Source organism: Parus major, chromosome 3 (genome assembly GCF_001522545.3).
Source record: "Parus major isolate Abel chromosome 3, Parus_major1.1, whole genome shotgun sequence".
NCBI classification, from domain to species: Eukaryota; Metazoa; Chordata; class Aves; order Passeriformes; family Paridae; genus Parus; species Parus major.
Window position 1 is genome coordinate 5,272,866 of NC_031770.1, and position 13,492 is coordinate 5,286,357.

Genomic DNA, 13,492 nt, shown 5'->3' on the forward strand with positions numbered 1-13,492 from the left:
ACTTCTATTTGGTGTTTCCACACTCACACCAGCCCCTCCACACACTGCTGGCCTCTCCCAGCACCATTGTCACCGGCTTGTATCTCCACCTGAAATTCTGACCCCACTATGGCAGTGGTGACACTTCCTCCAACTTGAAATGGGGCGTGACTTTCACCACTAGCTTCTAAAATTGGCCATTAATCAGATTTAGTGGCTTAGGAGCAGTGTAAAGAAACCCAGGTTGGAATCAAATTGAAGAGAAGCTGACTGCTTGTCATTATTGCAGTGATGGCCTGTGAATATTTTGGAGACCTGTATGGAAATAATGACACAGTTAGAAATCTCATTCTCCAGCTAGGCAGATGCCTTTAGTTTTTCTCCAAGATTCTGGCTTCAGAATGCAAACAGCTTTGTCACAAGTCAAGATGTTTTCTTTAATCCTCTCTCTAATACCTGGATTTCTTGTTCTGAGCCATCGAGATCCAGCTATGTGAATGGCAAGTGAGGTTGTAGGATATTTTGGAGCAGGTATCTCCTGGAAGATGGGGAAGCACTAAGCCCTTTGAGCAAAGCCCATCCCCTCATTTAAGATACTCTGTGAAATGCCAGCCACCCTTTTCCAAAGAAGACTAATTCAAATGGAACTGGCATAACCAAGAGCTGGTAGGATGACAAACAGTCTGCCTACAAGGAAAGGACTAACAGATCTCATCTTTCACATCATAAGAAATGCTGGGAAAGGTTACAAGTCCTGTTTCTGTACCTCAGAGAGAGAGAAGGAGAGAGAAGGAAAGAAGAGAAACTATTTAAGCCACAGGACAGCGCCAGCACAGGAACAAGCTGCTGCTTCCTTTTTGGGAATCAATTCAGCCTAGAAGTAAAATGTTTTCCAGGTATTGGAGAAGTGACGGTCTGGACTGAGAGCTAGGAGGAACACAATAAGTTTAGTGATTCATAGGACATAGCTTGTTAAATTATAAATGAAGCTACATGAGACAGGGAGCTGCAATAACAGGGAATTTGATTCACAGCAACCTGTTCTGTCCGGGTCTCTGCTCTGTGCTGCCAGCAGATGTGGTGCCCACTCCCCCTAAGAAGGTTTCTTTCTTCACCCTCCACCTCTCTGCCTGGTTGCCCTCCCAGATAAACAGAACAAGCATTTTTGCCTTGAATGTTTTTTCTGTTTCTGTGGGAAAGAAAAAAAAAAATAAAAAGGAAAAATGTAAAAATGTGTGGGTACATAGGTGTAAAAATGACTGCAAAGAGATAACACTTTGAGAGGTTTGTTTTCTTCTTGCAGTAAAAGGGATAGAAAGTCAAGTTTTTATTACTCTGAGGTGACATTGTTACAAAATGGCTGGTCTGTGCTTTTATGTTTTTTTGGTGTGGGAGCCTGGTGCAGCGGCAGGGCAGGAGTGTGTTGGAGGAGAAGCCATGTTGTCTGACAGCTGACAGGATAATGCTGACCTGCCTTGTATTGGGGTGGAGTGGCAGAGGTGCAGTGGGACCATGTGACAGGATGCTCACCAGCATTCATCCCAAAGTCCCAGGTGTCCTGGACACCAGGCAAGGTGCTGGTCCATGCCCTGAAACACCTGCAATTTAAGTAGGACAAAACAAGGGCAAGATAGGAAGAAACTGAAGGATTTTATCTCTGTTGTGTAGATGGGAAACAGATTCAGTTGTTAAACATGTACAAGTAGTCCCATCAGAGGGTATCCAAGACACCTGCACGGTGCTGATGGATAGAGCCAGCAGCAGGAAACCAAACACCTGCAGTATCTCACACAGCTCTAGGGATCTGTCTTCAGGCAAGGCAAGCAAGCCCTGAGAGTAAAATAAGTTGCCTAAGGTGATGCAGGAAGACAGGAACAAACTAGGAATTGCCTGCCTCTCCTGAATTCATTTGCAAGATCTCAGTGCCTGTCTTGTCCAAAGTCACTCCCTGACAAGCCCTCACCAGTAGGCATCACTCTTCACTGAATATCAAGCAAGAATTCAGATTGAAATTGGTTATTATCACTATACTCTGTCAGCCTGGGCTGTGGAAGTGGGTCCAAAGGCTTAAAGCAAAACACTGGGACAGCAGCAGGGGAGAGATGAGGTGTCTGTGCCTTGGGTTAAGGCTGACAGACCCTACAGAAACACAGCTCCAGATTTTTGGCTTAATCTGTAACACAAATGTTAGAAAAGGCATTTCTTTGGAAATGAGAACTTTGCTGAAAATCTTGTGGATAAATTAGATCCATGCAATAGGATGTGCTGGAGAATTGATGTGAACAGTATCAAATATATATTTCAAATACATTTAGAAATTAAATTACAATTCAAACTAATTTTCCATTGTTACATTTTATGCAACAGTGTAATATGTTCAAATAGGATTTTTCATTACAAAATGATTTTATTTCTTCTCCAAGTGCTTTCAGATCAGTTTAAATACACTAAGAGTGAAAACAGGGCATGTTTAGTTCTAGACAGTATTAACTGTGGTAAGCTCTGTGTCAAAGATGGAGATGACAGAAGTCGGAAAAGTTGGAGCTTGTGAGGGCTGTTGCTGAGAGCCCACAATCTATAAAAAAACTGTGTTCCCAGCTCCCATCAATTTCTCACCAGCTGTTGCCTGTCACACTGACTGTGGGCAGCACACACATGACTTTCCTGGCTTTCCATTGGGATCTGCCTTCCAACACTTCATCCTAAACACAGCTTCAGGGGGAACATGCTGGTGTCAGTAACACACACAGGTAATGGTTTCTAAGCATCCTTTTCCAGCAGGTTCACACTTTTCATGTCATTGCATTCCCTGCTGGTTTTATCAGGCAGTTCCTGGTCTAAATTGGGCTTTGGGGTTAATGCTAGTGCATTTTCTATGATCCAGCTGACAGAAGCCCCTGTAGGGAAGGCTTGTGAAGGTGGTAAAAGGCATGGCCAATGTGCTGGACAGGTGAGCTGTAGAGAGCTCCCCACAGGGCAGTGGTAGCTGTTGAGGAGGTCCAGCAGGATAAAGGATGTGTCCTGTGACAGGAAGATCCTACATAGCCCTAGAGCTGTCTCATGCCTGATGCCATAGAGGCTGAACACCCCTCGGATGGCACATGGGAAGCCAAATGAGGGGCAACACTGGGGAGCAAGGATGACCCCCTTCATCTGTAGCTGCACTTCACCTCCCCCTTTGACAGTGTTTCTTCTTCTACCAACAGCCAGACAATAGCAGCAACTCAAATTCCACCTTTAAATGGCCCAACATCCATCCTGAGACACTTGATTCAAAGTCTCTCAGGTTTTTTGTGGCTCTACAAACACCTCACCACCACAGTAATGCTTTCAATCCTACAAGAAAGAGGCACAAAGAGTGGGATTGAACCAGCTCTGACTTTTTTAGTAAAATACGCCAATGCAGTCATCTTCTGGCTACAAATATTCATGGGAAGAGTAGCTTTAATAACAGGGAGAGTGCTTAAAAAAGAACATTTTATTGCTGTGTTGCCTTCACCCCAGTAAATTGCAGCATTTTCATTTTCCTGTATTTATTGCATTGAAGTGTTTATATCACTGCGAAGCAAATATTTGCTTTCAAAGGTCACTCACTGTATCTCTCTTCCTCTGGGGATAGACGTAGATCTCTCTGAGCCTTCAGTATTACTCCATATGGATTATATAATGTTCTTGCTAAAGGATTCCTTACTGCATCTTGGCACTACTGAAATAGCAGATGCAGACTTCAAAGTTTAATAGGAAAGGCAATGCCTTTCCATTAGCCAGTCTCTCTTTGTGTTTGTCTCTCACGTTCAGTCTGTTGTGCCTCTGTACAAGCACTGGCACAAGGTACGAGACTGTCTGCAGGGAATTTGATGTAAATGACCCAAGTGCCTGGAGTTACTTGCATTGTGGAGGAGACACAGAGCACAGCCTGGAACATGCTGTACACAGTATTTTGTAGCGATGTTGGGGCTTTTTTCTCCTTTTCAAAGAGCACCGTGGATGTTTGTGTGTGAACCCAGAGGATTTGGAAAAACCAAGGTCCTTGTGAAATTTTGAAGCTGATTTGTATAAGAAATTACTGAAAGTATAAACACAAATTGAGTGAATGTAGGGTCTGTAACTTCTGTAGCAACCCCGTTTTTTTTTTTTTTTTTTAATCTAAGTTTTAGATCAAAAGAGCTTAACATATTACATCCCCACTTTGGTTTTCTGGTCTGTCATCTCTGCAGGGACCGTAGATAAAATAAAATGTAGTTTAAATTAAAAGTACAGAGTACACTTTGGAGAGTTTATTCCAGTTATATTAGAGGTTCCTAAAGCAGTTGTAGGATTTTGATACTTGGTTCAAATTAACTTGAATGAGAACAGAATGCAAAATATCGGCTAGTACCAAAAATGTAAATTATGCAAGGAATTTATCACCCCAAGTCCTCAGTACTATCTTAGGCCTTTTTCTGTTCTACTTAAACAAGAGCAGGTTTCCGTGGGCCTGAGCCAGACCTTATGGTTTTGAAAGTTGGTCTAGTATCAATAAGAGCAGATTCATTAAGCTTTAACTTGACCATTCCTGTAGTCATTAATTTTCAATGTTTTAAAACATCAGGAGTTTTAAATAAAAGCTTTTTATAGGCATTCCTAAGAACCATAGAGGGGGAACTTTTAATTTGTACATTAAAAACAATAATTCCCTTTAAAATGTAATTCTCTCTCTACAGGATTTTTATTGATAATACGGTTCATTGTTGGAAATTCATGACACTGGAATGGCACTTCAGCCTAAACAGGACTTTTCAAGGAAAATCCTATCTCTAATCTGTCCTATTCTATATTATAAATCTCAAAATTTGAAAAAAAATTTAAACTCATTCCCTGCTATCTACAAAATATATGTAGTTTATCACACTGTGTGCAAATCAGTAACCTTTGTTGATTCTTGGGCACCGTTTTCTATTAAATAAAGTTGAATCAGCACAGCTGCAGGGTACTTCTGTTTATGACTAAAACTTGATGTAAAATGACTTGTCTGGAAGAATGCTTTTTGCTATTTCTCAATCCATTCTAAGTGCTTTACAAATACCAAACAATCTCAATAAACCTGTCAAGTTCGATCACTTGCTGCACAACATCTCTCTGGTTACAAGCTCTGACACTTTTTTTAGCTTGATGCAAAATAAGATGCGTCTGTCACTAAGATGCCAACTGGTGGTTCTAACAAACCAAGAAGGGTAACTGAAAAAAACCTCATGAGCATGGAGTGATGGGACAAGGGACAATGGCTTCAAACTGATAAGCAGTAGGTTTAGATTAAGTGTTAGGAAGAAATTCTTGACTATGAGGATGGTGAGTAACTGGAACAGGTTGTCCAGAGAAGCTGTGGATGCCCCATCCCTGGAAGTGTTCAAGGTCAGGTTGGATGGAACTCTGACCAATCTGGTCTAGTGAAAGGTGTCCCTGTCCATGGCAGGGGGTTGGAATCAGATGATCTTTAAGGAACCTTCCAACCCAAACCATTCTGTGCTTCTGTGAAAGTCTCTCCACGTTGTTTCTTTTTTTTTTTTTCACCACCCATCACCAGCACTGGCTCATGATCAAAACAATTGTAAGGAAAACATCAAAAGTCAGGCTGGAATGTACCTGAGAATGGAATTTTCTGTGGAGTTTTATTTACCTGCAGAGACTGACCAACAGTCAATAAATAAATAAATTGCTGTTGTCAATAGAAGCCCTCATGTTACCCCCACTCACTTACAGGTCTGTAATTATTCAGCTCACACTGGATATGCTTAGAAAAATGAACCAAAATTCCGTGTTAGCATCCCACCCTCTCAGTGATGCATCACCTCCCACTTTACAGCTAGTGAGATGATACCAACAGACACAGCACAGAACCACTTTCCTGCCCCTCAACATCTACATCTATTTACCGATTAGATCAGTCCCAAAGCCCTAAACAAATTGTCCTGATTTTTGCTAAAGCTTGGTGCTACTATTCTGCCAGCACAAGTGTAGTGAGGTGTACAGGCAGAGGAGAATATTGTAACTAGATGCTTGAAAACTAGGTCCACAGACTTAATCTTGGTGTTCTGGTACAGGGACTATGCCAGAAATATTTCAGGTCTGGGTTATGCCTCAATCTGGGAAAAAAAAACCCCACAATTTGTGAAGCAGTGACCAGTGCTAGAGCCCGCCTGTGCCAAGTGGGACAGGAGTTTGGAGCATGGTTCTTTACTGAAATAGCTTCTTTTTATCCCACCTGAGCATGCTCTGTTTGCTGGCCAGGAGCAGTGTCTTCCTGGAGCTGTGTGCCACGAAGGGTGCCATCAGCACAGCAGCAGGGTGGGAAGGCTGGGGTGGCCTTGAGAGTATCCCCACACTTTCACATGCCCTTCCAGAAGAGAGCAGTTCCCGGTTTATCTTTTCCTTCTAAATATCCAAGTGCACCATTTACTTGTAAAGCTCATTTCCTGCTGTTTGTGAGCATCCTTGAAGTGTCCGATATCAGCCAGAGTATTAGCCACGAAATTAAGCTCTGCCTTGGCATCAGCCAGGGCTGCAGATGAGTTGCCTAAGCTTGGTCCTTCACACTGCTGTGACCACACAGCTGGCAGGAGCAGGTGGCCTCCTTCTCCAGCAGACATTTGGGCTCCTGTACATGGTGTGACCCATCACAAAATGTCAGCCTCCCTCTGACAAGGATGTGGCAATGTGCTCAATGATGAAAGTAGAATGTCGTGCCAGTAGCTGCAGGGCTGACTCCTCGAGATGGATTTCTTCCTGCTGTAGCTTCAAAGAGGAAAAGCAACCATGAGAAAGGGCACGGCTAATGTGAAGGCATGAAGGTCACATATTCCCTCTCAGATAAGAAAAGCAGCAAATCTGTTGTTGAAGCTGCAGAGGAAATGCAAGGAGCTATCTGCTTTCCTTACACCTTTCTAAGCAAACAGGGTGTGATCCAGGAAATACTGCTGCCATGCAGCTGTACCTGCTCAGCTCTTACTCCTGATGTCCTGATGGAGAGCACCATCAAAGAGAGGAATGATTTCATCTCTGATATATAGTAACTTCCATTTAAACAGAGTTGTTATTGCTAAAATTTTAGAGCCAAGCTCTGCCCTGACTTATCTTGTTTCATAAAGGCTGCACATATTGCAAAGACAGGACAGAAAACAGCCCCCGGGATCCTGCCTTCTTTAGAGCAGTTTTGCTGAAAGAGGATGCTTTTGTCCTCTTTCTGTAATTTAGCACGATGGCATCTGCTTTATGGCTGTTTACTTGCAGTCCCCCTCAACTTCCCCACCTCCTCTGCACCTGCAATTAGGTTTTCCTGCAATGAACAAATCTAACAGTCAGTGAACAGTAATTTGCAATGTGCCATGCTTGAATCAAGCAAAGAAATAAGCTGGTGTTGTTGTTATAAAGACCTGACAGATGGTAGGAGGGCCCGCCTTTCTTAATCAAGTCATGCTCAGTAATCAGAGATAGCTTGAATTTGTAACAAAAAAGAAAACCTACCAAAACAAGGATTAATGGGCTGCATCCTGACCTCTGGTTAGGACCAGCTCAGGGGTGTCCTTCTGCATCAAGAGGAGTAACGAAGATCAGAATCTGACCCACTTTGTGGAGAAGTTGAAAGTAACAGTTATGTCCTACCTTCACTTCCCCCAAAATGAAGGATTCTCCCAGGGAGACTTCTCCCAGTCTAGCTGCAAATATCATTTCATAGTCTGAACTATAGTATGGTAGACAAGTCATTAACCAATGAAAATCTGCAAAGTTTCATAGTCTATAATTTAATTGCAAATGTGTTAGCTGAGCATCCAGCCCTCTAAGCAATGCAGCTGAAACACAGGACATGAGGGGCATAGGCTTGACCTTGACCTCCTTCACATTAAGCTTTTTAATTCTAGAGAAGAATGAATGTGTTTCAAGACTGTTTCTGGCAGCAAATAATATCTCCTGAGTGTCCAGCTTCTGTTTGAATTGCATTTGAAAAGTTAAGAAAAAAGGAAGGATTTGCTCTCAACTATGCAGGAATTACTAGAATGAGAGTTTGGGTGAGGACACCGATGTAATAAAAGCCCTTTTGTGGGGCTGACATTTAAGCACGGCTCCTAACTGCACTGTTTCCTTTTTGCTGTCTTCCAGGCTCACAGAGCAGCTGAGTGCAAATCCTGATCTGCAGCATCCCCAAGCACCCCCACAGCTAAAATGGCAGAAGACGCGGATATGCGCAATGAGTTGGAAGAAATGCAGCGGCGTGCCGACCAGCTCGCTGATGAAGTGAGACCAGTAGCTAAACTGGGAACTTGGGGCTGGGTTTGGTGTGAAACACACAGCCAGAAATAAGAGCTGATCCAGCAAAGGATTTCTAGAGCTCTTTTCCATCAGCTTTACACTGAAAGCGGAATTGGAAATTAAATGAGCTGGGGTAAAATTTAATGTCGTGTTTAGTCTAGATTAGGACATTTATTGATCGTCAGTTTGGTTTAGGTATTAGATTGTGCATCAATTTGACTGGCCTCAGAGCAAAAGGCAGCAATTTAATATTTTCTGAGGATTCCTTCAATTTGTCAAACCTATTAAATCTCAGAAGTCACCAGTTATGTTTCTGAAGAGTCTTGGCTGAAAACCACAGGCTTTATTTTTAAAGTGGAACACCTGTGGTTCTGAGCAGCACCGCCGCAGTGTGTGAGCAAGGGGAGCACAAGCCTTGGAGATTGCAGCTGCCTCGAGGTGTGCTGGGAACTGCTGCTGCATTAGCCATCCGTAGAGCTGGAGATAGAGAGATCACCAATGCCCTGCTGATGGCCTGATTTGGAGGGGAGGGAAAGAGTGCAGGAAAAACATCCTGTCAGCATGAGCCTGCACATTAGTGTTGGAAAACGTAACTTGCCAAATCTTAAGAGTTTTTTCCTGTGTTTTTTCAGTCCCTTGAGAGCACCCGTCGAATGCTGCAGCTTGTTGAAGAGGTAAGGACTTGCATTTTATTTGGCACTTCCGTTGTGAGCAAAAGTGATGGAGAGCCTGACACTGGGAGTGTTTTTTTTAAAACTCACATTGCTAGGGCCTGGCCATGGCTTTATGTGCCGTTGTCCCTGCTCATCCCTACCCATCACTAAGGCCATGCAAGACATTGTTCCCTGGTTGCCAAGGCACTGGTTTGGTCATACCTGAGGATCCACTGAGACAGGATTCTGGAGATAAATGAAGAAAACAGCCTCTGAAGGTGACCTGCAGTCAGGGACAAGTGGCTAAGTTTGCTGCAGAGCTCCGGGAGCCTCGTGCCAGCACCACTTTCATGTCCTTGGCATAACACTGCAAGAGGGGAAGGTGAGAAGAGCCCTTGATCCATTTTCCCAGTCTGCTTTAAATACTTCCCTCTCCATAAACACTTGCAGCTATTTATAGAACATTGGTCAGCACAGCATTTAAATGCTATTTCTTCATGTATCTCTGAAATATTTATCAGGATTTCAAGGCTCACGAGATGTCCTAGATTGACCACACTGGAACAGAGAGTTCTCTGATTTTCCATGGTGCTAAGGAAGGGGACCCTGGCTTGGTCCTCACAGCTAATACCTGCCTGGAGGGAAAAAAACCAATTCAGTCAGGCTGTATTTCACCCTCTCCACAATAAGGGGTTTGAAAGTTGGAAAATCTCAACTCAGTTTAGTTTTGAGTGTTCAACCATCAGGTGGTGGAAAACTTTCCTGCCACCTGACAGGACGTATTATTTTCAGACACCATGCAAGCCCTGGTGCTGGAGCTGGTGACATTTTTAATCAGGGTCATCAGCACTGACAGTCCCAGTACTCCTGACAACGAGAGGAGTTTCCAGCAGAGACAACGGGAAGAAAATTACATCAGGTCCCATGTTCAGGAACAAGCACAACCTCAGCCGTAGGCTTTATGGCCTTGAAATCAATCACCACTGTGAAGATCAATGGAGTCCAGTGGAGACAAAATTAAATTTCCATGTACAGACAGACAGATGGGTCACTGAGCATAGCCAGCATCACTTCTCCTCCACAAACACTTTAGATTGGGGCCCGTTGCAGGCAAAACATGCTCTTGTCTCACGAGCAATCTGTCCCTTTTTGCTGCTCAGTTCCCTGGACACGCCATTCGTAACCACCACTTTACGTCAACTCTGTGCTGGATGCAGCTCCTGCTGAAATCAATTCAACAACATGGAAGAGAGTCTCATATGAATACCCTCACACAAGAGAAGACAGGAGAGCCTGCTGCCCCAAAATGCCTGGGATCTAAATAGACAAGGCAGATGATGAGTGGGAAGAAGGAGAGGCGCAGGAAAGGGAAGTGATTTGCTCGGGGCCAAGCCATCAGTAAATATCAGCCCTGCCTCTCCTGAGCCGTATTTGTGCGGCCTATGCGCTGCTTGAGTCTTCCTAACATATTGAACCAGCATATTGTGAATGCCACTGGAATTTCAGTATTAAATCACAGCAAATGGCAAAGTGGGAGGAGAACTGGGACTGCTGAATTTACCAATGAATTTATGTAGGTCTGTAGTGCTTCTTGGAAGAGCTCAGCATCTCTGGATCTGGCATTTATTCAGATGCCACAATATCTTCCTATCCAAATAGAGAAGTTGCTAAAACTAGCACTGAGTAGTCAAGGGAGTTCTTCTAAAATGAGGTGAATATTATTTTCACTAATGTGACTACAGGAGACCTTTAAAATTCTTTTGTGGCCTAACCAGCTGGTTGATTATTCCCATCCCCTTTCCTAGGTACTTTTTTAAAAAATGCAGCATTCAGGGAGTGAGAGATTTTATACCGAAAAGACAAATGGTGAGAGTATTTGAAATTGAACTGGCACTGCTCTGATTTAATAAACCCCAAAAATCCAATTAGACTTCCTCACTTAGCAGAACCTGTCTAGCGGGTAGAGATAGGAAATACTCAGGGAGAGAATACATTTTACTCTGTTTTCTTCATACAGCAAATCTGTTATTCCTTTCTTAAGGAAAAGGATGCCTCTGTGTTTAAGCATTATTACTGTGTACATTTGTATGGATTGCTGTCATGATGCTGGGGAAATACAACATAAACAGACTGACTGGACTCCATCCTAGAGATAGAAGAGTGCTGTCCATCCAAAGAAGCTCTGCAGCCATGTAAGGCCTAATTGTAGGCCATAGCCTGCAGACATGTGCCCAAAGGACCCACCCTACTTGCCCCTGACTGTTCAGAGTTCGGAGATGAAGCCCTGATGCTATGGGCAAGGAAATCCAAGGATGTTATTGCTTCTTGGTTTTGTAACTCAGCTTTGCAAGTAGCTGATTTTTCCAGCCCTGGCACAACAAGGGAAGCAAGAAGTGTTACAAAAGCAGCCATGGCTTTGCCCCAAGGCGTCTCCGTACTGGAATGGCAGATTCCAAAACCCAGTTTGCTCCATGGTGCCCATCATGCCCAGGCAGTGTGGTTAATCTGCACTGACCAGTGCTCTTTTGAGCCACTCAGTGCTATAAATACCTGTATTTTATGATGATGCTATGCAATGTTTGGGCCAAAACATAAAATAAAAATGAAGTGAGGCAGAACAAGTGAGGCTAAATACAGTTTGTAGCTGACCTTCCTTTCATGTTGAAGCTTTTTACCTCTGAGGCAACATTATGCAATGCAGAATATCACATGCAGGGAGAAAAGCTGGGAGTTTGCTCCCATCTCTCAATGCCACCACCATGGCCTTTAAGGAAAATCAATTGTGGTGGTATGGGGAAAAAGAGATGTTTTGTAGCTATGAAGCAGCGAGATAAAAATAATAAGATCATAGTGGTAAAAGCTGAGAAGAAGGCACTTAGGAATGTACAGACAAAAGGGCTGTTTTGTACATTTAAATCCAGGCAAGACTATCTTCTCTTATGTGAGGTGAGAGTGAAGTATCAAAGGTGAAATGTTGAGCTATAAATGTTTGATAACTGATGCTGCCCTATGCAGGGAATGTACTCTGAACACACAGAATGCCATTTTACCATCTGTGAGTTTACCCTGACATTTATTATCACAGCCAAATGCTCCATAGTCTGAAAAATAGAAGAAAAAGTGCTCTGTTGATTTAGAATTTGGCCCAAACCTTGTCAAAGCTGATTTGAAAAACCCTTTTGGTTTCATTAGACCTATTGGAACTATTGAACTATTGGAACAGTTCTCAGAAAAGTGTCTTAACCAGTGTAATTCCACATATCTGGCACAAGGGAACGTGATCCATAATTCTGATCTCACTTCTTCCAATGCAGGATCAGACCCCTTTGTGTGTGTTAACCTGGGGGGTAGCAGATTCACGTGGGCTGAGGATCTGATTTACCAGGCAGAGCAGCAGTGTGTGGCTCTTTAATCAGGGAGACATCAGAGTGTTAACAGGGTGACAGGGAACCTGGAGCAGGAGCTGAGCAAATTTATTACTACGGATGACTAAAAAATGTTTCTTTGACCACATTTTTGTCTTTAGCGTGCTGACAGTTCTCTTTAGTGTCTATGGGAACTGCTAGCAATGTCAGCCTGTCCTAGTATGTAATTGTCTGTATTAATTTATTCAAAGCAAACTCTATAATTTTTGATTAAAGCAAAATTCTTCATTGAAGTGGAAGTTTATGTGTTCTTCACATAATTAAGAGAGTATATATTTTTTTCAGGATATCTCCTGAAATGCAGGGGAAGTGATTTCCAGAATTTGGGTTCTCTATCTGATACATCATCCCCTTACAGTGTTAGGAAAATCTTCCCTCAGGCTAAACCAAAATTTGAGTAGCTGCCTTTGGTAGGATAGAACCCAACACACTGTGTTCCTGGAGGGACTGATGAGCCCTTTGAGAAGTCATTCCAATTGTCTTCTCACTTTTATTTCCATCTTGGGAAATTAAGTTCTGTAACAGCAATAACAAGAAATGATACAGCAATGCAATTCCCCTCCAAAGTGCTAGGCAAATTTTAGTGAATGTTTTGTTGCTAACTTGCTTTGAGTGAAACCCTCATAAAAAAACCCAAAAAAAACCCAACCAACTGACCCAAACCAAAAACAACCAAAGTTTTAAAAAGCTATTACAGAAAACTAAGGATAATGTCTATTAAAGCCTCCAAAAGGGCTGCCAGTTATGCTGTTAAGTTGGCTCCACTGAAACACTGACAAACTAAAGTATCTATAAGTTTAATTAAGCCCAGAGGTTTAAAATCATATGTTCTGGTTCTTTGATTAATACCTTTGCCAGTGGCCAAATGGAAAACCTGGGCATATGCTTCATATAAATGATGCAGAACCCAAACCAGTACTGCTTGTTCATTTGCATTTATTCAAGCATTGGAGCCTGGATGAAAGATTGAAGGACATAAACTTTCCTAAAATGTATGGGGTCTGTTTCACCTAATGTGATACATTTTTAAGTTGGAAGTGTTGGCCTCCTGCACTAAAGGGTCATCTCACGTGCAAAATTATTATATATATTATATATTTCACCATCTGCAGAATACCTGCATTATGGATAAACAGAGGAACTCCAGGGCTG

At 42.7% G+C, this 13,492-nt stretch overlaps 1 protein-coding gene across 2 annotated transcripts in view; it reads left to right on the forward strand.

The window, feature by feature from the left end:
- The window catches only part of SNAP25 (synaptosome associated protein 25), a 61,984-nt gene that overhangs the window by 24,506 nt on the left and 23,986 nt on the right, over nt 1-13,492 (forward strand). For both annotated transcript variants that reach the window (XM_015620555.2, XM_015620554.2), the window contains exons 2-3: nt 8,113-8,247; nt 8,895-8,936. In XM_015620555.2, the coding sequence (XP_015476041.1) occupies nt 8,176-8,247; nt 8,895-8,936 (114 nt within the window). In that variant the 5' untranslated portion in view covers nt 8,113-8,175. The remainder of the gene's footprint in view (nt 1-8,112; nt 8,248-8,894; nt 8,937-13,492) is intronic.